At 32.1% G+C, this 26391-nt stretch overlaps 1 protein-coding gene across 2 annotated transcripts in view; it reads right to left on the bottom strand.

The window, feature by feature from the left end:
* Ac78C (adenylyl cyclase 78C) overlaps window positions 1-26391 on the bottom strand; it is a 757610-nt gene that overhangs the window by 222745 nt on the left and 508474 nt on the right. For both annotated transcript variants that reach the window (XM_072525847.1, XM_072525848.1), the window contains 2 exons: window positions 11854-12058; window positions 7739-7888 (listed from right to left, as the gene is read on the bottom strand). In XM_072525847.1, coding sequence (XP_072381948.1) covers window positions 7739-7888; window positions 11854-12058 — 355 coding nt within the window. The remainder of the gene's footprint in view (window positions 1-7738; window positions 7889-11853; window positions 12059-26391) is intronic.

Here is a 26391-nt window from a genome sequence, read left to right as displayed (position 1 = left end):
GTTCTTCCTCCAAGAACGAATTTTCGTTAGAACAAGCAAGTTTGACTCTATCGTAAAGGGATTTAATAATTCCCTTTTTAATATTGATATTGTGATTTGAATTGTAATTTAAATATCTGTTGGTGTGTGTTAGTGTTCTATACACCTGAGTCTCATATCCAGTGTCGTTCTTAGAGATTAAAGCATCCAGGAAAGGTAGTGTGTTAATATATTCCTTTTCCATGGTAAATGTTATTGTCTCTTCTTTATCGTTTAAATCATTCAGGAATAGGTCCAATGAATCTGATTCATGAGATCATATTGAAAATACATCATCTACATAAAAGAGGAAGTTAATAAAAGAAAAATACCAGTATTATTAAGTCAGTAATATATCGAGGATACATTATTTATGTTTTTTAAGTAACAAACATATGAAATCGGAATTTGGTGTTTATTGAAAGCAAGCTAAATATAAGACCAAACACTTACCATGTCGGGATAGTATTATGAGTTTTTTTCCTGGTTTATTCCTCATGATTTACTGTGGAATCACTAACAGGAGAATTTTACTACCATCATGGCATGTGATCTTTTTAAAGATGAATTACATGCTATAGTTTTTTTCTGACAAAAGTCTCAAGTCGATTACAGGTAATGGAACGAACTATCTTACAATAGAGTCGTCCCAGGAACGCAACTCAGCAATATTGGCAATATCATTTTAAAGTCGTCTATTTTAAAATGTATAATATATGTCTGAATTGTCAATATAAATGTCAGTATACATATTTTAACCTTTAATTGTAGGTTATGTCCATTAAAATAGTATCTACTTTAAAATGGTTATAAGAAAAAAGCTTCAAAAAGGTGATAGTATTTTTAAAAACAATAAAGCATGTGGACTGGGAGACGTCCAAAATAAGTTTCTAAAACATGCTTCCGAATTACTTTTTTAAGTTACTAGCATAAATCTATATTGCTTTTTTACGAGGACAAGAAGCAACCGAAAATTGAACAAGAAAATACACCAATAATATATACAATAAAGAAGATCGATTCCTTATCACGAGTATATGATAGGTGGTAAAGATAATAAGGAATAAAATAGAAAGGAAATGGAGGATGTTGAAGAACAGAATGGCTTCAGGTAGATTGTATGTTGACAGTATTTTTAGCTATAAGCTAGTAATAGACAAAAGGTTGGCCCGCAATTAGCTAACTTATGTGGTGTATAAACGGTAATGAAAAAAAGCATATATATATATATATATATATATATATATATATATATATATATATATATATATATATATATATATATATATATATATACATATATATATATATATATGTATATATATATATATATATATATATATATATATATATATATATATATATATATATATATATATATATATATATATATATGCTTTTTTTCATTACCGTTTATACACCACATAAGTTAGCTAATTGCGGGCCAACCTTTTGTCTATTACTAGCTTATAGCTAAAAATACTGTCAACATACAATCTACCTGAAGCCATTCTGTTCTTCAACATCCTCCATTTCCTTTCTATTTTATTCCTTATTATCTTTACCACCTATCATATACTCGTGATAAGGAATCGATCTTCTTTATTGTATATATTATTGGTGTATTTTCTTGTTCAATTTTCGGTTGCTTCTTGTCCTCGTAAAAAAGCAATATAGATTTATGCTAGTAACTTAAAAAAGTAATTCGGAAGCATGTTTTAGAAACTTATTTTGGACGTCTCCCAGTCCACATGCTTTATTGTTTTTAAAAATACTATCACCTTTTTGAAGCTTTTTTCTTATAACCATTTTAAAGTAGATACTATTTTAATGGACATAACCTACAATTAAAGGTTAAAATATGTATACTGACATTTATATTGACAATTCAGACATATATTATACATTTTAAAATAGACGACTTTAAAATGATATTGCCAATATTGCTGAGTTGCGTTCCTGGGACGACTCTATTGTAAGATAGTTCGTTCCATTACCTGTAATCGACTTGAGACTTTTGTCAGAAAAAAACTATAGCATGTAATTCATCTTTAAAAAGATCACATGCCATGATGGTAGTAAAATTCTCCTGTTAGTGATTCCACAGTAAATCATGAGGAATAAACCAGGAAAAAAACTCATAATACTATCCCGACATGGTAAGTGTTTGGTCTTATATTTAGCTTGCTTTCAATAAACACCAAATTCCGATTTCATATGTTTGTTACTTAAAAAACATAAATAATGTATCCTCGATATATTACTGACTTAATAATACTGGTATTTTTCTTTTATTAACTTCCTCTTTTATGTAGATGATGTATTTTCAATATGATCTCATGAATCAGATTCATTGGACCTATTCCTGAATGATTTAAACGATAAAGAAGAGACAATAACATTTACCATGGAAAAGGAATATATTAACACACTACCTTTCCTGGATGCTTTAATCTCTAAGAACGACACTGGATATGAGACTCAGGTGTATAGAACACTAACACACACCAACAGATATTTAAATTACAATTCAAATCACAATATCAATATTAAAAAGGGAATTATTAAATCCCTTTACGATAGAGTCAAACTTGCTTGTTCTAACGAAAATTCGTTCTTGGAGGAAGAACATTTGTTAACATCTGTTTTATTAAAAAATGGTTATTCTTTATCGTTTATAAATAAGGAATTTTCAACAATCGACCGAATAGAATAGAACAACTTAGAACGAGATCCTACAGCATCCACAAAGAATAATACGAGGAAAATAACAATACCATACACAAAAGGATTTTCAAAAAAACTTAGGATAGGAAATAAATTCAATATTTCAACAAAATTCAAACCAACAAACATATTGAGATCTAAAACTAAACCTAACATATATATATATATATATATATATATATATATATATATATATATATATATATATATATATATATATAACGAGTTTATTACAGCTGCCGCCGTTTCTCGCAACCTAGGTTCCAACGCTTGCGATCGTTCCAGTCATCTACTTGTAGACCCCTATCTTCCATTGCACCTTTTACTTCTTGTCTCCATGATCTTCTTGGTCTTCCCTTTCTCCTGCGGTTGGTGGGGATCCACTGTAACATTCTCTTTGGCCATTGTTGATCATTCATCCTTTCTACATGGCCATACCATTTAAACAAAACCTAACACTAAACCTAACAATAAACAAGAAAAAACAAAGAACAAAAGAATTGTATTTATAAAATGCCTCATGAATGCGATCATAAGTTAAAGTTGATTTCATATAATTAAATGAATTATCTTACAAAAAAGTCGTCCAAGGAATGCAACTCAGCGATATTGCCAATGTCATTTTAAAGTCATCTATTTTAAAATGTATAGTATATGTCTGAATTGTCAATATAAATGAATCAGATAAAATTAAATTATTAGAATAATTTTTCACCAAGTAACAAAAAATAAAATTTGTTTAATTTATTAATGTTTGTATTTTGAGAACGACTTCCGAAGTGCAAATTGAAACGCCAATAAACTTATTTTAACCTTCAATTGTGGCCTATTCCCATTAAAATAGTATCACCGGTTTGACTTCATCCCTTGAGATATCGTCATTCTCTTGATTCTCTTCTTCATTTCTGTTGTTAAGCTCTTGCATGTTGGTTTCTCGTAATTTATTCTATCTTTATTTAGTAATTTTTGGTTAGTGATCTTCCTATTTGCCCATGTTTGTAATTTTTAGATACTTTACGCCCCTTTGATTAGTGGGGAGATTTTTGACAGCTTTCTATGCGCTAACTATTAAACAAATAAATTAGATTGTCCTTTGGTACCCAACAGTCTATCTTAAACTTTGTTTTTCTAAAAGACTTTTCTAGAGATATTGGCGACTATCAAAGAAATTCTCATTGACTGTTTTAAGTTTATTTCAAGCCTCTTTTTATAAAAACATGAATAAGCATTGCGCTAAAGTTTTAAAAGTCTCTTCTATCTAATTATTTTTTCCTAATTATTAATACAAACAAATAACCTTCTATGATATCTAAAAATATAAATCAATTGTCTAATCTGCGTCTACAGTCATGTAAACAGTGTTGTCTATTATATACTCTGTCGAGGTCATCCCTCTATACACTAGCTGTAGCTTAGGTCCCTGGACGTGTCTTTCTTTATAATCTTGCCCTATTGGGCCTCTTCATTTTACTTATTCTTACAAAATTTTGGTTTATATGTATTTGTTTTTTGTTTATACGTCTTCAGCACACATACTGGGTACTTCTTGCGCTCTATATCTGTTGTCTATCTTTTTAGATACCGCGTTGAGTGCACTTTAGTTGTATGGTACACATGACAGCTCTTAGTGCCGCGGTTTACCAGAATGTATACAGCCAGTACAATTATGAAGTAAGCATGTATTTGGTTGTCACACCGTAGATTCAGAGCAAAACAAAGTCGACAAAGAAGATGGTGGGTGCACCATTTAATTAAGATATATTGACCATGGGTCCTTTTGTGACTCTATACCCCAAATTAAGAAAATACCCTAAAAAGTTTTTTAACTTTTTGCGAATGAGTATAACATCTTTTGATGAACTGTTAACTTGAATAGAATAAATCACCATGTGAAAATGCAGTAATGGATGGAATTAACCCAAAGAAAATCGTTCTTGCATTCGTCATATTCCACTTCCCAAATACATCTTTTCTTTTGCACTTCATCTATGAACAATTTTGTACTAAAATTTGTAGGGAAAATGTGCCTATGATGGACCCCTTAAGGAAAAAGCTCCATAATTATTTTAATTATTTAGCAGGCTTTAAATAAGACCACATAACGTCTTGTTATTTGTATAATATGCAAATGTTTCAAATTTTGATAAAAATTAAGATGACAAAAGTTATTCATAGTTTACTAAAATCCTGTTAAGTTTCCACCATGGGCATACATGTGCTTATGATGGACCCTTTGATACGCCCATGATGGACCCGTTGCATTTTGTATAAAATAAGTAAATACCAAATTATGTCATTAAACCAAAAGATATTCTAAACGATAAATAATATTACAAATAGGTATTTTTAAGAAAAAAGTTACATGCATAATTCACACACAAATTGTTTACGTCCAGGATTTACATCTGCACATTTATTGTGACACCAATTTTTACACACTTGACAACGAATCCATTTTTCTTTGGATCGTGAATGCGAAAATAGTTCGTTACAGTAAATGCAAGCTGCATCGTCGTAGTCGTCTTCTTTAAAAGGAGATTCACAATGGTCTTCAGAACTGTTTTTAGTTGAAACACTAACTTGCCTTTTCACTTTTCTTGCGTCTTGTTTTTTTTTCTGTAATTTTTTGCTTTATATCATTAATTTCTGGCGTTGAATTTAAATATCCTGTTTTACCCGTTTTCTAACCCTTTTCTGAGTTACTTCAGATACTTCAGCTAGAGTAGGAGGACAAATATCTTCGACCGAGTTGTTCAGGACTGACGATGATGTTGATTTCTGATCAGTGATTTTTGATAAACCTTCAATCAAAGAAACATTTTGGTTCCGATGTTCCCGTAGTGAGTTCTTGTCAGAACATCCTGGTAGTGGGTTTTGTTCATAATTTTCTTTATCTGTTGTTAAAGACGGCAAAAATTGCCAATCCTCGAAGACTTTTGAATTGAACGGTTCTATTCCTGTCTTTTTAAATGCATTTATTGCATTTAATAGAAGAGTACTTGGCTACTTTAAATTGGGTAACTGTTTTACCTGGATTCTGTCGCAGTCATAATTGAATTTCTTGGCCGTAGTAAGTTTGAAGTGGTCTAAAAAATCCTACGTCCAAGGTTGAAACGTGATGAGAGCAGTAAGCAGGAAAAAAAAAAATATAATAATACCGTTTTCTTTTGCAAACTGAAGAGCTTCAAAACTTTTATGACTACCATGACCATCGAGTAACAACAAAACTGATTGGTTTTAGAAGCCTTTGAATACCTTAAAAAATATTGCAGCCAGAGACAGAAAATGTCGGAAGTCATGCATCCTTTTTCTTGAGCGAAGACTATACTTTCAGTAGGTGCATCGATCATAAGTTCTTTCTTTCTCTGTCGAGGAAAAATCAAGGCAGGAGGAACATATGTTCCAATTGCATTCATTGCATATACGACCGTAACATGTAGACCACGCTCTGCACTACATAAAGCACCAACTTGTTTGCGACCTTTACTAGCATAAATCTTCTGCGCTCTCTTTTGTGCAGTTGTCAAACCGGACTCGTCCATGTTATAAATATTTTCCAGTGGAAATTGAAACTCGTCTAATATATGTGCTAATACTATAAAATAGGCACTATTTAGTGGATTTCGCTTTAAAAAGCCTCTGACCCATTTCCAGCCTGCCATCTTGGTTTCTTTATTAAAAATCTGGCTAATATTGATTCTTTCAGCTACTTCGTATACAATTTTTCGTAAATCTTTACTGGTCAGGCCAAAAAACGAGCTTTCATGATGATAATATGGTCAGCAATTTCCTTTTCAATAGCAGTGGAAAATATTGGCCTTCGTCCTCCCAAATAATCTTTGGTACTTCCTTGTTGCTTATTAAAGCGCCTTTTCAAAGTCGTTTTTGGAACGTTAAATATTTTTGCTGCCAGCTTAAACCCCAGAGTTTTTTCTTGTATGCTTCTTAAAGCTTACTGCATATTACTCTTATTCAACTGTTACCTTTTATGGGGATCCATCCCTGTAAAATGTATTATGTTAATCGTTAAGTAGCAAACTTATTTCCTTTTTCCTATAATGAACCCCTAGTCCGTCATGGGTAAAGACAAAGGGGTCCATCATAGGCAAATAGACAAGACAGTTAATTTAATTGTGTTACTTTTGTTTTGACCATTCTAACCTAAAACAAAGTATAGTATTTGACAAAGAAAGTGTCTTAGTAGTAAGTGTAAGTAAAATATTACTTACCAAAAAATTTTATTAGATCAGCAACGCCAAATTTTAATTTTATTTCAGAAATTTACTGTTATAACCGCCACGGGTCTGAAACCAAACTGAAACTTTGCAAATAATAAACTACAAACTTCGTGCGCAAGCGGCAACCGGCGATGTGCATGTAACCCCGCCATATTCGAAATTACAGCAAGGGGTCCATCATAGGCAGGGGTCCAACATAGGCACACTTCCCCTATCGTCCATTGTAGACAGGTTACTTTTCAACACGGCACTGCGATGTCAACAGGACAAAAGATTGTGGACAATTGATTGTGAATATGTGTACGATCACATACCTCTCCTAGTAACTAGAAACGTGCTGCAAAGCGTTTAAAGTATTTTCTACGAGCGCCACGTTTTGACGACGTTGGTTCTAAACGTGCGCTTGAATGTGAACGATACCATTTGTTTCTTGGTACTTGAAAAGCGGCGTTAGATAAACGCAGCGTCTAACGCTCTGTACACATGCTAACGGCATGTGTACATGGCCTTAGATAAAGAAATTCATAGCTTAAGGGAATCTGGGATTGTCAGTGGTTAACTCTCCATATATAATAATGCACGAACTTCAAGATTATTTTTTTTTCTGGATTATTTCCAGCACCTAATAATCATTAAGAATAAAGCCATAAGAATCATTTTTACCCATTTTCAAATACCTATCAGATTGGAATCTTTAAATCTACTATCTGAGTAATACTGGATTTAACAGTACATTTAATAAAAAATATGTTTACTTGTAAATCCCTTAATATCTGCAAACAAAATGCTAACGTTTTCATATCTATGGATGTAGATTTTATGAAACTGATTGGGATGAAACGCGCCCCCTCGCTCTTCTTGTTCGATGTCTCTTATCATTTCTTTGGCAACAAAATCAGGTAACACTAAAAATAAAATATATATTACTATTTGTTTTACTTTATATTAAAAATATTGTTTACAAAAACATGTATTTTATTATATTTTAAAAAAATTCTATTTGTGTTTTGTTTCTTTTTCTTTTTAATCAAGTCACTGAATTTCACTGTTAACCTGATATGTAGTGAGATGTAGGAAAAATATGGCTTTAAAAAGGATCATTTTGTAGGTAACATGAGATATTATTAAAAAACAACAGAATTTCATACAGAAGAACAGTAAAGATTCATGCAGAAATCGAACGTATACAGTAACAGAAGGCCCAACAAAATACCTACATACGCCCTTCACCTTCTAGATCAAAATGAATCTTTTAATGACGAATTTCAAATTCAAAATAAAGGCCTTAAGCTATCTTTGTTAGAATCTATGGAAATTAACACATTAAAAAACACAGATATAATTCTGAATTACCAACTTGAGACAAACAGTTCTCCCCTCCGCAACCTATTTCATTGAAGACTATAAAGTGTAAACGCATGCCAAAAATAGATCACTTGAGAAAGGCACTCTGCCGAAACAGCTGTAGTAATAAGATTTTATAATAAATTTTGTGGAAGTTTTGAAAACAAAGTTTTCAGTATTTTACTGTTACATAAAATGAATTTCCATCAAGTAACGGTCCATCAACAACCAGGAGATTAGAGCATGCATCGGAAAAGCTAGATTCACCTTCAATCCGATGGGGTCCTTCTTCAAGAGTCACAACCTCTCTCTTGATACAAAAGTAAGAATGCTGCGATGCTACGTCTTCTCTGTCCTTTTATATGGTGTTGAACAAAGATATATTGCAGAAAACTGGAAGCATTTGAGATGTGGCTATATCGGAGAATACTTAAGATCCCGTGGAATGTCCGAGTCACAAATGAGGTGGTCCTCAGAAGAATGAATAAGAACCGAGAGGTACTGACCACCATCAAATCTCGAAAGTTACAATGTTACAATTCTTCGGACATATTATGCGAAATAAATCCAGATATGCTCCCCTTCAAGCCATCCTGCAAGGAAAAATATTTGGAAAGCGACGTCCAGGAAGAAGAGTATCTTGGTTAATGAACCTCAGAATCTGGTTCAATACGACATAAGTGCAGCTTTTCCGCGCTGCTGTAGATAAGATAAAGATTGCCATGATGATCGCCAACATTCGTAACGGATAGGCACATCAAGAAGAAGAAGAAGAAGAAGAAGAAGACCTATAAATTTTACTTCTTATTTAGTGGTTAAATAACCGTTTATCAGGGATCTGAAGATAAACTGAAATTGTAGTGTTCGTAATCGGTCGTCCAAGTTATAATAAAACTAATTGTGGATAAATCTTTTCTCTCGTTTTCTAGTTTTTACCTATCAAATAGTCCATAAGACTTTATTCGATTTTATCTGTAGTATATTGTGGTGAGTTTTAAAAGTTTTCATTTTGGATTAAAGGACATATTTGAGACTACCATTCATGATTGCCGTTTGATGTCTTGGCAAAATAGAACTAAATGATCACATCTATTGGGGTTTAAATGGGGTAGTGATGCGCAAAATAGGACGCTGTATCCTGTTAGCCTTCCTACTCAATTCCGACTCTCACCTCCACGCGGTGAATCTCGGTAACCTGAGCAACTCTGTGGAAGATTGTGGTAACCAACTACAGTGGAAAGCAGAGTCAGGGCAAACGAGAGCTGGAAGAAATGTCCTTCGAAGATTGGGGGATTGAGTAAAAGGTTAACGACCTGTTTCCTTAAAAAAACTTATTGTTATGAAAGCACAAAGAAAAAAAGCACTGTTAAATTCACGACGACCTAGCAAACGACAAAGGAATAATGATTTACAGATCTGCACATGGAACGTACGAACCATTTATGCCCCAGGCGCTCTTAAATTGCTAACACAAGAACTGGATACAATGAAAGCCGATGTAATAGCGATTCAAAAGATGAGGAATTATCGAGAAAAAGACTACAATATATACTATAGCGGACATAGTACCCGACATAGTTTGGCAGTGGTTTCCTAGTCAGTAATCAATAAGACAGACCCTCGAAAAAACATTAGATTTTAACATTGAAACCCATAACCTATTTATCGACTTCAAGGCCGTATACGAAACGTTTCAAGAAATCCGTACTATACCAATCAATGCGTGAGTTTGGTATGACAGAAAAACTTATCCGATTAGCGAGAATGACAATGTCTAACCTAAAAGCCAGCATTAGGATACAGGACTCAGACAAGGAGATGCTCTGGCTTGCCTCCTATTTAACATTACCTTGGAAAAGGCAGTCCGAGACACACGAATTAGAGACGGCGGTACTATTTACAATAGATCGATACAAATCTTAGCATACGCTGATGACATTGACATAATAGGTTGTAGCAAGCGAGATGTTGAGCAGTATTTCCTAGAATTGGAAACGGCGGCGAAACAGCTCGGTCTAGTCATCAACGAAGACAAAACCAAGTACATGTTAGTTACTAAGGGTCCTATAGTAAGTGAGGAACGGGAAGCAGTATTTGAAAGTCATATCTCTGAACGTGTTGATAGTTACACATACCTTGTCTCGCTAGTGACTACCTACCAATAAATCAAGCGAATAAATTAAAAGACGAACAAACCTTACAAAAAGGGGAAAATTTGGACTCCAAAAAGAATTAAACTCAAGAAATATTCAAAGAGCTAAAATTAAAATTATTATATACAAAATACTGCTGGGGCCGGTCCTCACATACGCATCTTTGGAGCTATAAACGATCAATAGCAGTGGCGCAAAAGATTTAATTTCGAATTATACTAACTCTTTAATGAACCAGATGTCGTAACGTTCACTAAAACACAGCGACTTACATGGGCCAGACACATAATAAGAATGCCTGACAATGTAATTGCTAAAAATCTAATGACAGGAACACCTATAGGAAGAAAAAGCAGAGGCCTACCGCGATGATGATGATGATGATCACATTTCTGTTATTAAGTACATACTTGTTTCCGTTTCAAATCAAAATCCAGAAACCACATTTCTGTGGTGGTTTCGTACGCAATTCTCTACTTTTTTTGTCCAACCTAACAATCACATCTATCATAAAAATAATTGTAGTAACTTTGCGTTTTGCTTGTTTAAATAGGTTTTTTATATCCTCATATTTATTCATCATCTATGTTAATTCTAAGTGGATCGTCGATAACTCGGAATATGGAATGAAGTTATTTTCTATTCCACATAGAAGAATTCTAAATTAGATAACTTTTTATGATGTAGACTTAGATTAAGTTGGAGAGAAGAAATCGATAAAGACTTAGTTAAAGAATACCTTTAAAACAACCGAGATAAATGGAGACTGGAAACCACAAGACGGCGTAGAACGTTATAAACTGATTGATTGATTGATTGATTTATGAACAAATACTACATTTTAGATAATTGTTTTTGTTACAAGAAAAATAAATTCTATGGCCAAAATAAAATTTAGTTTTTGAGTTTAGATAATAATCATGAGAATTTGCTATAAATTGGAATTCAATCAAAGTGACTTCTAATAGATTAACTACATTTACCAACATACTTATTACTAATCTTTATTAAATGGAAGAATCTAAATAGAAATTAAATCCTTCTGATACCATACAATCGTATATACTCTGAAACAAACGTTGATTTGATTAATATGATGTAAAAACAACTTTAAAGTTGTACACAATAATTCCCATACAATATACAATTCGTTTCTGCATGTAATTAAATTGAAAATGTTTATTTTACAAAGACCACTGTTTGTTTTAAGCTAATGGAAATGAGAACATTGTTTATTCTTTCATTCGAAAATATATTAAGTTAACGAAATTACCAAAGCTTATCAACAAATTAAGCTCATATAGCCGCAAACCAAACAATTCATTGTAATATTTTAGAAATATAGAAAATAATAAAAAGTGAAACATATTTACCTGATAGTAATAATTTTTCTTGTTTATCATTTTCGCTTTGAGTTTTATATCTTGTTTCCATTGATCTATGAGTTTCCAAAAATGCTTTTCTTTGACTTCGATCGGTCAAATATTTTGTATACATCCCAGCGAAATTTACACATATGTAAAGAAGGATATTTGCCAGCAGTCTTCTGATCTTACACTCCTCGGAATGTGATACACACTGTAAATAAAAACAAATTATATTTGTTTAATTTACGACTGAGACATGACAATAGGAAAAGAAATGTGTCAATAATGTCGAAACTTCTATAATGTCAAGATTGCTATGAATATAATAGTAAAGTTTGGTAGAAAGGTACTGGAGAAAAAATTATTAAGATTAGTTAAAACTAAGTTTTACTAAGTAATATTCCACTGTTGCATATAGTCCAGTCGTCAGTGATTTGATCTCTAAAACACTCTAATCCCCACTCTAGGGGAGGAGAGGGACAAAAAACATTTTTTTAATCAAGAAAAGTAGCTAAAATATTTTTACAAAAATGGTTATTAGCACTTTTTCTGAAGAAGTAACCGTTCCGTCAGAAACAATGGTTGAAGTGACAGGTGATTGTTAATGTCAGTTACACGCCCAGAATTTTTTAAATAAAATTTTTATCAACTCGACGATAAAAATTCAATATTTGTTATCAAAGTGACCCATCGACAAAAATCAAAATGCGTTTTTATAATAATTAAGATTAATTAATAAGAAGAAATATAATAAGAATATTCACTAGAATAATAAAATTTATCACTTCTATTAACGCATATAAGGCCACCGTTCTTTTAAAAGACCTCGCTACAAAGATGCCTGTAATTTAATTATTTTGCTAGTTATTAAGAGACGGTGTGGTGTAACAAGGAGCCATTTTATTAAAAAAAAAATTAACAATTGTAACAATCTGTCAGATAATGAACTTCCTGATGACATAATTATTTTTCCACCTAAAAATGGGGAAGAGACTGAGGCTGTGGAAATGAGTAACTTGCCAGGAAATCAACTACGAGTAGAGGCAGAGATAGTCATAAATGATCCAAAACCCATACCAAATCCGATATAAATGAAAATGAAGACGACATCACTTTACCGCACTCTAAAAAGAATACGTTAAAGTCTAAAAAACAAGTAGCTCCTACAGTAAATGCGAAAGAACAGAAGAGCAAATGCTATCGGTGGACCAAGAGAGATATACATAGCAAGATTTCAGGTTGGAGTATAACAGAAGGTCCAGAAAACATCATTTCCTCAGTAGATACTTTTTTCCTATTTTTTGATGATACAGTTATTCAGATGCTTGTTGAATTTTCAAATATATACGCCAATTTACATAACCGTGAAGGCGATATTACAACAAACGAAATTAAATATTTTATTGGAATTTTATTATATAGTGGATATATGAGTGTTCCTAGGCGAGATATGTACTGGGAAAAATCCCGTGATTCTATTCACAACCTTGTAACTAATACAGTGTCTAGAAACCGTTTCAGATTTATCATACAGAATATTCATTGCTGTGCAAAACGTAATGCACAGGACAAATTTTCAAAGGTTCGATCACTGATTGATGTAATGAATCAAAAATTTCTCGATGTAGCACCACAAGAAGAATACCACAGCTTGGATGAGATTGGTTCCGTATTATGGAAAACATGGATCCAAGCAGTTTATCCATGGTAAACCTATCAGATGGGGAAATAAGTTTTGGATGGGGACTACTAGACTAGGTTATGTAGAGTGGTTTGCTTCATATCAGGGATCTTCATCCACTATTCAAGATAAATATAAACGTCTTGGTTTGGGACCTAGTGTTGTCTTACAATTTGTTGATGCCCTAGAAGTCAAACCCTATGATATATATTTTGACAACTATTTTACCACGCTGCTGCTTTTAGAAGAGCTTACATCAAGGAAATGTTAAGGAACAGGTACAATAAAAGCAAATCGCCTAGGTAAAGATTGTGATATTGAGGGTTCAGACATACTGAAAGTTTGACTACTGCACGGCAGAGGAAAGTGAAATAGTAGTTTGCAAATAGAATGACAATAATGTTGTTTCCATAATATCCAATCACAATAAGATATATCCAACAAAACAAGTACAACTTCTTCTTTATGTGCCATCTCCTCTAAGAAGGTTGGGAACCATCATGGCAATTTGCACTTTCGATACCGCTGCTCTAAAGAGGTCAGCAGAAGTACAACGGTATTCTCAAAAAGAAAAATAGAAGGTACTTGTTGATCAACCTAATATTATACAACAGTATAATGAAACCGTGGGTGGCGTCGATCGGGCAGATGAAAATATCAGCTACTACAGAGTAGCCATCCGTGGCAAGAAATGGTATTTCCCATAATAAGCTGCACAGTGGATCTAGCAGAACAAAATGCCTGGCAACTCCATAGAATTAGTGGTGGTAAAATGGATCATTTACAGCATCGTCACACAAATACAGTAGGGATTCTTGAATAATTTAAAATGACAACAAAAAGAGGACCCAGCAAGACTTCAGCCAATTTCCATAGTCACTCAAGATACGATCGGATGTCACTCAAGATACGATCGGATGGACCACCTTATTCTATAAGGACAATCAAACTCGTTGTGCTGCTTGCCACAAAAAATGAAATTTTTGCTGCAATAAATGTAATGTAACACTACATCCAAAACAATGTTTATATAAATATCATACAAACTAGATATTTAAGATTTTTTTATTTTAAGTTGTTAAAATAATTATAATAAAAAACTTAAAATTTTGGTACTTTTAATTATTTGTTATTCACAATCATTGATTATGCCACCGGACTTTTAAAAGGACACCATTTTTTGAAAAATATTTCGTATTTTGTGCAAAATTTCTTAAATACTTTATTTCTGTCAATCTTAATAAGCATAAAAATTAAATATCTCATCAATATAAGAGAATAAAAGTTTCGGCCTTAAATGGGTTAACTGGTCGCTATGTAATTTACATTGTTAAAGCGTAATCTTCTAAAGCTTTAACATAATATCGATTTTGAATTTTGGCAACAAATACGAGGCATTTGAAATATATCTCGCATATTTGCTAAAGTTGGGTAGTTTCGAAAAATATAAGTACACTTTTGAGATTAAAAAGAAATAGTTTTAAACATAAGATCATTTGTAATGTAAAAGTTTAGCTTCAGTGTTTATTAGGCTTATTTGAAATGCCTCATTTTTGTTTTCGAAACACAAAATCAAAATTTTATGCTACAGGTTTTAAAGATTAGGCTCTAACAATGAAAATTTCGTAGCAAGCGATCAATGGAAGTGATCAGATTATTGATCTCATGAAAATCGTAAAAATGGCCATAATCGCGCAACGTTTATTTATTTAACAGCTTTATAGAAACTGACTTTATTTGCCGTAAAATGCAGAAATTGCATACGAAAGCTGCACTTTTCACCGTTCAAAACTAAGTTCATTTTTTCTCGATAGAACACTCTGATCAAAAGATGTCCAATATATTTGAATCAAGTTGATTCATATTTTATAATAAATGTGTTTATATAGGATTAACCCATTCATGCCTCGAACATTTTTTTCAGGATCTCTAAATGTGGTCAATATGTAAATAAAAACGATCCCAAATTGGTAAAAATTAAGATTTTATCGCAAATGTCCCCACCATTTTTTCAAAAATGGTGTTGCAAAAACCAACACTGGGCACTTTATAAAATAAATGATACAATCAAATAACCAGATCTTCGATTCCAACACCAAGACTTGTATCCAAAGCAAATTTGATTTCCTTTTATGTGCTGCTTCATTCCGTGCATTTCGTTTCCCATTTCGTTTCCCATTTCGTTTCCCATTTCGTTTCCCATTTCGTTTCCCATTTCGTTTATGCTTGATTCTTTTCCCCAAACGTTGAATTTGACAAAAATTTGTTTAAAAATTTTGAAGATATGGAGATATCTTGTAGGTTCAATCTGTTGGATCAATAGTTAAATTATCAATTAAGTGAAGAAATGTTATAATCGAATCTATTACAGCGTTTGCTTTTGGGTATCAATATATTTTTGACAACTAATTCTTACAAATACATTCATCTCCTTGGATTTGCATTACAACCGATTACTAACATTATTCCTATGAAAATTTTTAGCTCATAAACACTAAATTTTAGTTAAGACCCAGTCTGAGAAGCATAGCGTACCGTTTCAATTACTATATACGTAAGTAAATCATTGTTAAAAAACTTCAAATATATGCAAAGGTGTTACCGAACAAGAATAAGAAAAAGGAAAGTGTAATTTTCATTCATTACTGCTCTATCTTATTGAATATGATAAGAGTGGTAAGATCAGTCTTATTCCAATTCCGAACTAATTTTGTCAACAGCTTTACTGTTCTGCGATTGGTAGGTTCATTTTCTTTAGTCTCATATTGTTATACATCAAAATCAGAAGGCTCAGCTTGAGCTGGAAAATTATCTGACGCAATATCGGAAGAAATTTCTTTCACGACAAATTCTATAATTAAATCTACATTATTATCATCAATTCTTATTTCATTCCCCCCTGATCAAAAACAGCGTCAGCTTCTGAACTCAACTTGTTTTGGATAAAATTACCAATAGTTTCTCCAATATCTTTATCGCCACTAGCTTTATCAGTTAGAATTTGTGGTTTAAGGGAGTCAAATGGACATTCACACTAATTGTTTTTGTCATGACATTGGAATTCTCTAGAAGAACTAGTATTCTGTGGGTTCTTCATCTGTTCAAACATTTTTAAACAATTCATTGAAACCTTCAAAAGTCATCATCATCATTCTGGCTTTACAACCATGCGTGGGTCCTAGCCTCCCCAAAAATTTCTCTGCAGTCTTCCCTATCCATCGCCCTCCGCCGCCAAGCACGTATTCATATATTTTTCATGTATTCATCGATGTTATCAGGGAACCTTGTCCTGGATCTTTCCCTTCTTCTCTGACCAATGGGTCTATCAAGGAGCGATTTTTTTAGCTGGGTCATTTTGTTTTATCTGCATTACATGCTCTATTTACCTCAGACGTCTTATCTTAATATGTTTTACGATATCTGGTTCCTGGTATATTCTATAAAGTTAGAAGTTGTAGTTGTCTTCTTCACACTTTATTGTCATTCACTGCTTTATAGATTCGCCTTAATACTTTTCTTTCAAAATATTTTAATATGTCCTTATTACATTTTGTTAGAGTCAAGGTTTCTGAACCATATGTTTGGTTAGGCAACGTTCAGTTGAGTTTTCAAAAAATTGAAAGTTGTCTTGTCACTTGACCGCAGTGCTATAGACAACAGCCACGTTTTGGCTGAAAAGATATGAGGTTGGATTTTATGCCATATAAAACTTCAAAATTCTAATTATTATGTGCGTTTCTGTATTATTAGTTAGTGCTTAAACATTTATGTGTGGATGAGCGGTCGTGTACTGTGTTTGTGTGTTGCATGTGTATAGTATACGAGTAAATATAATGTGTCTCGATGTTTCTTAATCCACTATTGTTGTTATATTCTTGTTGTTGACATCTTCGTTTAGTATTGGTAACCAAAGCCTGCTACATGCTGCTGATGAGTTATACTACAAATTTTTCTTCATCGAGTAGGATAAGGACTGCTTCTTTGATTTTTCTCTTTTTCATGTCTGTTTCTTCATTCATCTTTCCATTGTACTCTGTGTTAATTGTCCAGTTATGTTTACATATCTATGATCTGTCGAAGTCCCTGTTTTTCATGTATCTTTCATGCTCTTTTATCCTGACACTTAGTGGTCTTGCGGTTTCTCCCACATACAAATTGTTGCATTCACAGGTATAGAAAAGAATAGATCTCAGTGTATTGGCTATTTTAAATGTTTTAAGATGTTGTACCTATTTCCTACCCTTTTTAATTTTTTTGATAAGCCCTTTACATATGGAACTGTTGTTTTTAGAGCGATTTTGTGTTGTTTTATTTCTTCTATTATATGGAATTTGTTGTTAATAACTAAAAAACGGTAGTCGATTTTTGTTAATACCTTTTTTAGCAGAATTTTTTGTTCTTAAAATGCCTTTTCATTAGAGCAGGTGTTTTGTTCTCTATCATATATGATTTGATGATTTATTTTTTACGCTTATGTTGTGATTTAGGTTATAATTTAAATATCTGTTGATGTTGGCTGATTTTCTGTAGAGTTTGGTTGCATATCCTGTAGCTGATTTTGTGATTAGCACATTTAGAAATGGAAATGAATAGTTGTTTTATTTTTCCATGGTGAACTGATTTTTCTTTATTGTTAATATTCATCAGGAATTTATTCAGTGCTTCTGGTCCATTAGGCCAAAAGGAGAACACAACATTTGCGTATCTTCACCATAATGTGGGCTGTTTGACTTGTTTGTGTAAAATGTTTTGTTCATTTTGCTTCATCAAATTAATGCAATAAGTCACAGATCCAATATTGTTACAGCCAAAATTCATACATTTAAGGCTGAACTGCTATCCCGTGCACCCTATTCGCCAGATTTATCCTTCTCCGAATAATCTGATACTCGCCATCCTTGTCAAAACAGTGGCGTTACGCACCAGCTTTCTTTCACTTTATCTTTAATACCTCACATATTTAACAGCTGGCAACCCGCAACCCTAACTTACGACTATTTTTTCTCAAGCTTCCTTGATGTAAGAAACATGCATATACGTCATGAGCGTATTTAATTTAAAAAATAAATGCACGAAAATTTTGTTCAAAAATTAATTAGCATTCATTAAATTAAAACTATTTGCGGGCACTTTTTGACTGGCAACCTGCTACCAATGTATTCCCCCATTATTAAATGTATTTGAAAATGTGAGTTTGATTTGAGTTATGAACATAGTTATTTTGCATTGGGATCTCGTACTATTGTATTTTTCATTTTTCTATTGGTAATCATTGCAATGATTTACATTTATCTTCTTGTTCATTGAATAATTTTCTGGTGAAATTATTTAAGCTACGCCTATGGTTTAATAAGGCAACATGGTACTTTATGAGAGCGATAAATAAACGTATAGTAGCCATTTCTAAGGTCATAATCGATGTTATAACACTTTAAAAATAATTTTTATATGCTGCTGGCTATAAATGCGTATATTAGATCGTATTTCCTTATTTTTACTTTTACATAGTGGTCTTTTATGATAAAATACCACAAAAAGTTATAGATAGACAATTAAAAATGGAGTTGTCATTTTTCATGTTTAGCTCTAACTGCAAAATTATCTATAAAAGTAAATTTTACTTATGCAAAGCAGGTAGCAGCCTAACTAAAATATACTTGATACCAAAGGAGTATCCAAAAATGCTAATAAAGAGACACAGAATGATTGTTATCACAAGGGCGTTAAATTATTTTAACCTGATTTAAATACGCATTATTATTTCAAAAAGACTCAGGTATAGTTTAATCGTAACAATGTTATTTTATATGCAAAATAACACTCACAAAAAAAGTAGTAAATAAGATAAGCGTTACTCAGATTGCTATGGAACGCCAGACGTTGGGTGTCCCTCTGAGAGACCGAATTCCAAACGAAGAAATATGTCGTAGAACAAAAACAGCAGACGCTTTTGAAAAAGTCGCATCGGTAGAGTGGAATTGGGCAAGGCACGTCCCCAGATTATCAGGCAACCGATTGACAAAACGTATTGTGGAGTTGAAACCAAGACAAAAAGCACTACGAAGAGGACGCCCACCAACCAGATGACTGAAGCATGTTAGCGATAACTGGATGCAAACCGCACAAGACAGATGGAAAGAGTTGAATATGTCCAGCTGTGAACGTATACAGGTTAATGATGATGTGCAGAATAAGGTCTTGTAAGGTTGGTTAATTAAAATATTTTGGTAATTAATCTTTTGAAAAGTTTATGGGCTGTCCAAAGAACAAAATGCATTACCGAATGTTTATAAAAAAAGGGGCCTAGATCTAAATAGCCAACCAAAAATGAATCAAAGAATAATTAAACTGCCAGCTATAACCAAATGTAGTCGCCGTTTTGTGGTTGATTTAAAGTTATTTTATCGGTAGACGGAATTTTGACCACTACTATGAAAGCGTGTGATTGGTAATCGATAAGGTGATAAATTTGTCCAAGCAAGAACAAGGAGGTGGTTGAAATGGACTATTCAAAAAGAACGTGTCGAATATCCAGACTTGATAACATCCCAAATGAACCAATAAGAAGAAGACAGGAAGGATTTACAATACCGTAGATACAACTTTTATGGTACGGGCGTGTAATGCGAATGAAAGGCAAATGATGGCCAACACAGGCCTTAAACTATATTTCATATAATAGAAGAAGGAGAGAAGGACCAACATTAGAATGGAAGTTGGAGCATAAATAGGACCATACTTCTAAAATATTGTTAAGTATACAGTAGGTACCACCCATATTGATAGCGTGGAACAAAGTTATATATTTTTTATTGGAACTCCCTATATATGATTGCCTTCTTGGACACTTTTTGATATTCTCGTTTTTGGAATGTAAAGTTTGACAATGTTGTACGAGGTAGTTTAAAAGATAGTTACGTTTTTTTTATTAATTCATTTATACTCAAGCAATTTTTACTATTGTCAAAAATAATTAACAAAGTGAAATATTGAATTTTGGTAAACAGGATTGGTCAAAACTCGGAATAAGTATTTTCTAAAATGGAACACCTTATTATTTAATATATTGAATAGAATAGTATTTTATGGTCCCCTGTTATTTATTAAGCAGTCCCTATACTGAATTTATTTAATTTGTGAGATATTCGTTATTCTTTGAGTCCAACATTAATTGCAACAAAAATTTGGTTAAATTTTATTAGGTTCGTCGTGAAAATATTAAATCAAAAATAATTAAAAAAAAATACATCATAATCTAGGCTGATCTTAAATTACTCCAGTCACAGTGGAGGAAAAGAGGTCAATACCTCTAAATTTTTTATAACTGAATCGATTTTGCTAAAAATTTGGAATTAGGCTTATCTTACCTCCCTCTTCAAAAGTTATATATGCGCTAGGTGAGCTTTTTATTTTTAAGGGGTGAAATCACCCCTTATTGAAAATAATGAAAAAAATTTATATTAAAGCATTTTATGGATTTAAATCGTGTTAAATTAGGTAATTGAAATATTATCAATTATAATAATGGATATTATGTACATTCTCAACCCTTAAATAATCTTAAAAACCACCCCATTTAATAAAAATAATAGTAAAAAATCGTTTAACAGGTTCAAACGCTTTTGTAGTGCATTTATATCATCTACAATGTAATTCTCTGCTTATATAAAATAATTTTGTTTGATTGCAACACTTCAACCCTTAAAAACTACCCCCTATGTCAAAATATATAAAAAAATATTTTTAAACAACTTCAAAAGTTTTTAATCTACATTTATATTCAAAACTTTCTTTCTTAAAAATCTTTTTTGATTGGTTGCTTATTTTTAACCCTTAAAAAATACCTCTATGCTCACGAAACAAATTCCCCTTTGGTAAATGTCTAAATAAAAAAATTAAGTATACTCATGATGTTTTTATTGTAAAAAATTATGCATGAAAATACTTTACATTAGAAAGTATACAAAATATATTTACAAAAATAAAAATTATTTACAATATATCAAATTATTCATTGTCTGAAACGTCATTCTCGTCGTGTTCTAACTCCACCTCTTCGTCTATTGCAGGATAATTTGGACAATTATCGCCAGAGCATGTTCCACTCGTAGCATTGCAAAATAGACCTAGTCTACGACAGCCACACGCTGAGCCGCAACCCTTTTTGCAATTGCAAAAAATCATTTTCAATAGTTCTTCTGGTGCAGGTGAACTTTTCATTTTTATTGGTTGTAAAATATCATCACTCTTGAACCATTCCCAATCCGTTATATCAATCTCTTTGTTTCCAAGCCATATCTGAGTTTGTAATTAAACTCTTTTGATATGCTTATCCAGGGCACTTACAGTTGGTACAAGAGATGATAATTTAACTGCACTATTTTTAGTTGTAGCTTTAATAAAGGATTCGTATCGCATTTGTTCAAGTAATGATGAATAATCTTCGACCTTATTCATTTTGTTCATGTGGGTGTCTTTGACAAGGCCATACAGCAAAATTGTACAGTATCTCCCAGCTTCTAAAATGTCTTCGAGATCTGAAGTACTCCTGTCATTGGCACTCATTGGCGGCTTGCCCACGCAACTTCAAAGGATTGTCGCTTCTCTGTGTTCGTTAGTTCTCAGAAGCAGATTATGTTCAGTTTAGAGGTGCCTATATTATATACATAACATATATATATATATATATATATATATATATATATATATATATATATATATATATATATTATATATATATATATATATATATATATATATATATATATATATATATATATATATATATATATATATATGTATGTATGTATGTATGTATTATATACATAACATATATATATATATATATATATATATATATATATATATGCATGTATGTATTATATACATATTTGTGTTAGTGTTAGTGTGTCTGTTACCAGTTTTTCGAATATACTTGAATAAAGCATTTATATATACAGAAAATAAGTTGATGCTCCAAAATATAAATAACATGCTCCAAAATTTTTTTAGAATAACTCCGTTAATTTTTAAGCAGTGTCCATTAAAAAAATATTTTGAAGGTAATTTCAAAAGCTACAAGAGTAAGTAGATTAAAATATGTTAAAATTCTTTCTTTTTAAATAGTAAAGGGCCAAAGTGCTGATTACAGGTGTGTCAGCCGCTGTATCTCAAACTTCAATTGGCTATATCTCTACTATTTTTCGAGCTACAACAAAAATAAAATAATCAAAATTTTTGTTAAGAAAAAAACTACATTCTGGTATAAAACCATTTTTCACGTATCTCTTATAGTTTTAGATTTATTTTGAAAAAATGTAAATTTTTAGATAATTAAAAAAAAGATTTTTTAATTTAAACATGATTTTTTCAAAAAATACGCATTTTAAGCAGGCTAAACTTTTAAAACTTATAAATAACACTAAAAAAATGAATTGTAGAAGATATACGTTTAATTTCAATTCTGATCGAAATAGTGTTACTTAAACTGCTCGTTTTTTTTTAACGCTAGAGTAACTCAAATTCTTTCCTTCGTATTTCGCTTTGTTTTAATGGAAATGGCTTTTAACATAGCTCATTTTAAAGGTTTTTCCTAGCTCTTTAAAAAGTGTTGTTTAAGTTTTTATCAAAAAAGATGTCCATTTTCTGATATTTGATGTTAAATGCATCGAGTATAGTATCCCAAAAATAAAAAGTCATCTTCAAACAATTATAAATCACTTAGTATTTTACTTATAAAACTTAATAAAAAAACAATCTCTTTGTTTTTTTAAAAGCTTTATTTTTGTTCATTATAGATTTTTCAATAAAACGCTTTGTTTTTGAGTTATTCGTACAAAATCATTTTAAAATATGTTTTTTTTTTTGTGAAAAATTTACTTTTTCAAGTGCGTATAACTCAAAAAGTATTAATTTAGCGAAAAAAATTTATATGACATTTGTTGTCTAAAATTTGATTCTCTATCAATTCCCGGGGTTATTTTGAGTGTAAAAAGTTTAACCCCCTAGATGGGGTGCCAACCACCCAAGGGGTAGAAGCATACATCGGCACCATATAACTTATGTTTTTTGAGTAATTTACTACCCACTGTAAAAATTTCAGATAAATCGGTGCAGTTATAAAAAATTTAAAGGGAAAATGCCACAGTAACTGGAATAAATGTGTTAATATTGGATGAGATATCAAAATACCTACTTACAGTACTGTACGAATTATTGGAATAATAGGCTGTTTTAATTAAAGAACAGTTTTTTCAGAAAAAAAAATATTTTGACAAAACTATAAAGGTAAACTTATATCATTGAGTAGAAAATATGTTCTCCTTTGGCAGCAATTACTGCTTTTATCCGTTTCGACATAGAGATTCTACGAGCTTCTGACAGTTCCCAGATATCCTTTCATCTCGAAACCAAACCTGAATGACGCTTCTATCATTTTTATTTTTGTAGTAGTCTATTTTGCGCTGTGTAGCTCTGCAAATGGCCCATAAATTTTCAATGGGGTTGAGGTCTGGCGGATTACCAGGCCAGTCTAAAACATTAATCTTCTTATATTTGAAAAATTCCATCATTTGCCTTGACCTGTGACAGGGAGCAGAGTCTTACTGAAGAATGGCTCCTCCATGAAGCAGACATTTTTGGAGTTCTGTGTCCAAACGGTGTTTCAACATGGATTTGTATTTTTGGCTGTTCATTATGCCTTCGATTGGCATCGAAGATCCAACACTTATGTATGAAAAATATCTCCAAAACATTTTTTTGACTGGATGTTTTACGGTTTGATCAATATGAGATGGTGTAAGGTTTTCATTTTCAGACTTCCTGACGAATTTTGACCGCTGTCTCTGAACTATAAAGTGAATTTTATCTGTAAATTGGACTTTTTTGCAGTCGTCTACAGTCTAATTAGAGTATTTTGGCCCACAATAGCTTTTGTTTATTCATTTGTTCAGTTACAAACTGTTTTTTTTTTGTGGAATTGCCGTTCTATCACTTTCCAAAAGTTTTTTCCTAACAGTTGAGTCATGAATTACTACACGTGATGTTGCTAGATCTTGTTGGAGCCCTTGACTTGTTTTTTTTGAGACCAGTTTACTCTTGTGAAGTAAAAATCTTTCATCTGCTGGTATTATGTTTCACTTTCTTTCGCATTTCTCTAACCTTTTCACATCTATTGTTCCAGTTTCTCGATCATACTACAAAATCTTGCTTACTACCTTCTGATTCACTCCATACATTCTTGCAATTTTTCTTTGTGACATAGAAGTGTGTTCACTTAACGTAATAATCTTATCACGCTTCCTCGGATAGTAATATCCATGATGGAAGTAAACAAAACAAAGTCACTAATTATCGAAAATAACATAAAATAGTACAAAACAACACCAACTTAGTGGGAAATGTCCTGAAACACCCTTAAATAAAAGGCAGAGAATAGTAAGGTTATGTTTTCAATGCTTGGCCAGTTGTAAAAGTGTGGACAGTGTTGCCAACTGTGAATATTGAAAAATATCACAATGATTCCATTAATTTGCACAATACTGTATTTAAGATTATTGGTGTGTAAAATATTAATAAAAACTATTTTTATACTTCTTGTTGCTTTTTCCTATTACTTACGTATTTTTTTAAGAATGAACTTTAAGAAGGAATAAGCAATTTGCTGACAGACGACAACCAGGAAAAAAAGTATTTCAAAGTTTACTAAAACGGTTTCAATGGACTAGACACGTAGTATTATAAATCTGATCGAACAAAAACTATTGTAAGTGAAGCAAATAAATTAAATTTAATCGTGAGTGCCACTAAGAATCCGCATATTAGTACGAGGGAAGTTGCAAATGCTTTTGAAATTAATGGTCGTAGTGTAGTAAAAAACCAACAATACGCATTCATATCATGCATAATTGCATCAAACGCTTTCGACTAAGCTAAAAAACTATTAATTAAAAAAAAACTAAAATTAAAAAAAAAACTATTCCAAAAATCAGAAAACAGAGAATATCGTATAAAAAATATGAAATCGCCAAACTAAGGAACAAATGCACCACTGACAACTTTCAGGCAGAAGTGACAGCAAAACTACTTCAAAGCAAAAAATCAAGGTGATATCGAAATGAAGTGGGGAATAATAGATGAAGCTATGAAGGAAGTAGCTCAAAAGCGGTTAGGTCAAGTAAAGAAGGGGAGAGATAAAGAATGATTTGATGCCGATTGCAAGAAAAGCCTTTACAAACGAAACGAGACAAGACTAAAATAAATTGAAAAACCAAGTGACGAAAATAAAAATGAATATGAAGTAGAGAGAACAGACGAGAAAAAAGTGTGTAAGAGAAAGAAAAGGAAGCATATGGATAAAAAGCTAATAGTAGATAATCAGGGAAAGCTACATAGATGGGAAAAGCATTTCAGAGATCTGCTAAATGAAGAACCGGATGGAAAAAGCATGGGGGAGAAACACTTACTAGCGCGGATATGTAGCCTGCTAACGAAAATCTTGGAGCGAGAAAATACCGGAAGTATAGAGACAGGAGACAGTATCACTCTTCTGTGTGTAACATATAAGGTATTCGCCAGAGCCATAAGAACTAGACTAGAAAGGCATGTAAACAAGCACATTGGTGGATACCAGGGAAGAGTCAAAAAGGGTAGATCCACCATAGATCAAATATTTGTGTTAAGAATGATTCAGAGCAGTACATACGGGCCACAGTTAAAACTAAACCTCCTCTTTATAGATTTTGATTTTTAACGATCAAGTTTACGATTCTATGATAAGAAGGAATCTGTAACATGCACTAAAGAGTACTTGGAATTCCGGAAAAGATGATCAGACTTAAAAATGGCACTGAAGAAGACCGACA

The sequence above is a fragment of the Diabrotica undecimpunctata genome, chromosome 3 (assembly GCF_040954645.1).
Source record: "Diabrotica undecimpunctata isolate CICGRU chromosome 3, icDiaUnde3, whole genome shotgun sequence".
In the NCBI taxonomy this organism is placed as follows: Eukaryota; Metazoa; Arthropoda; class Insecta; order Coleoptera; family Chrysomelidae; genus Diabrotica; species Diabrotica undecimpunctata.
The sequence above is the reverse complement of the archived record's forward strand: the minus strand, read 5'-3'. Positions and strand labels throughout refer to the sequence as shown.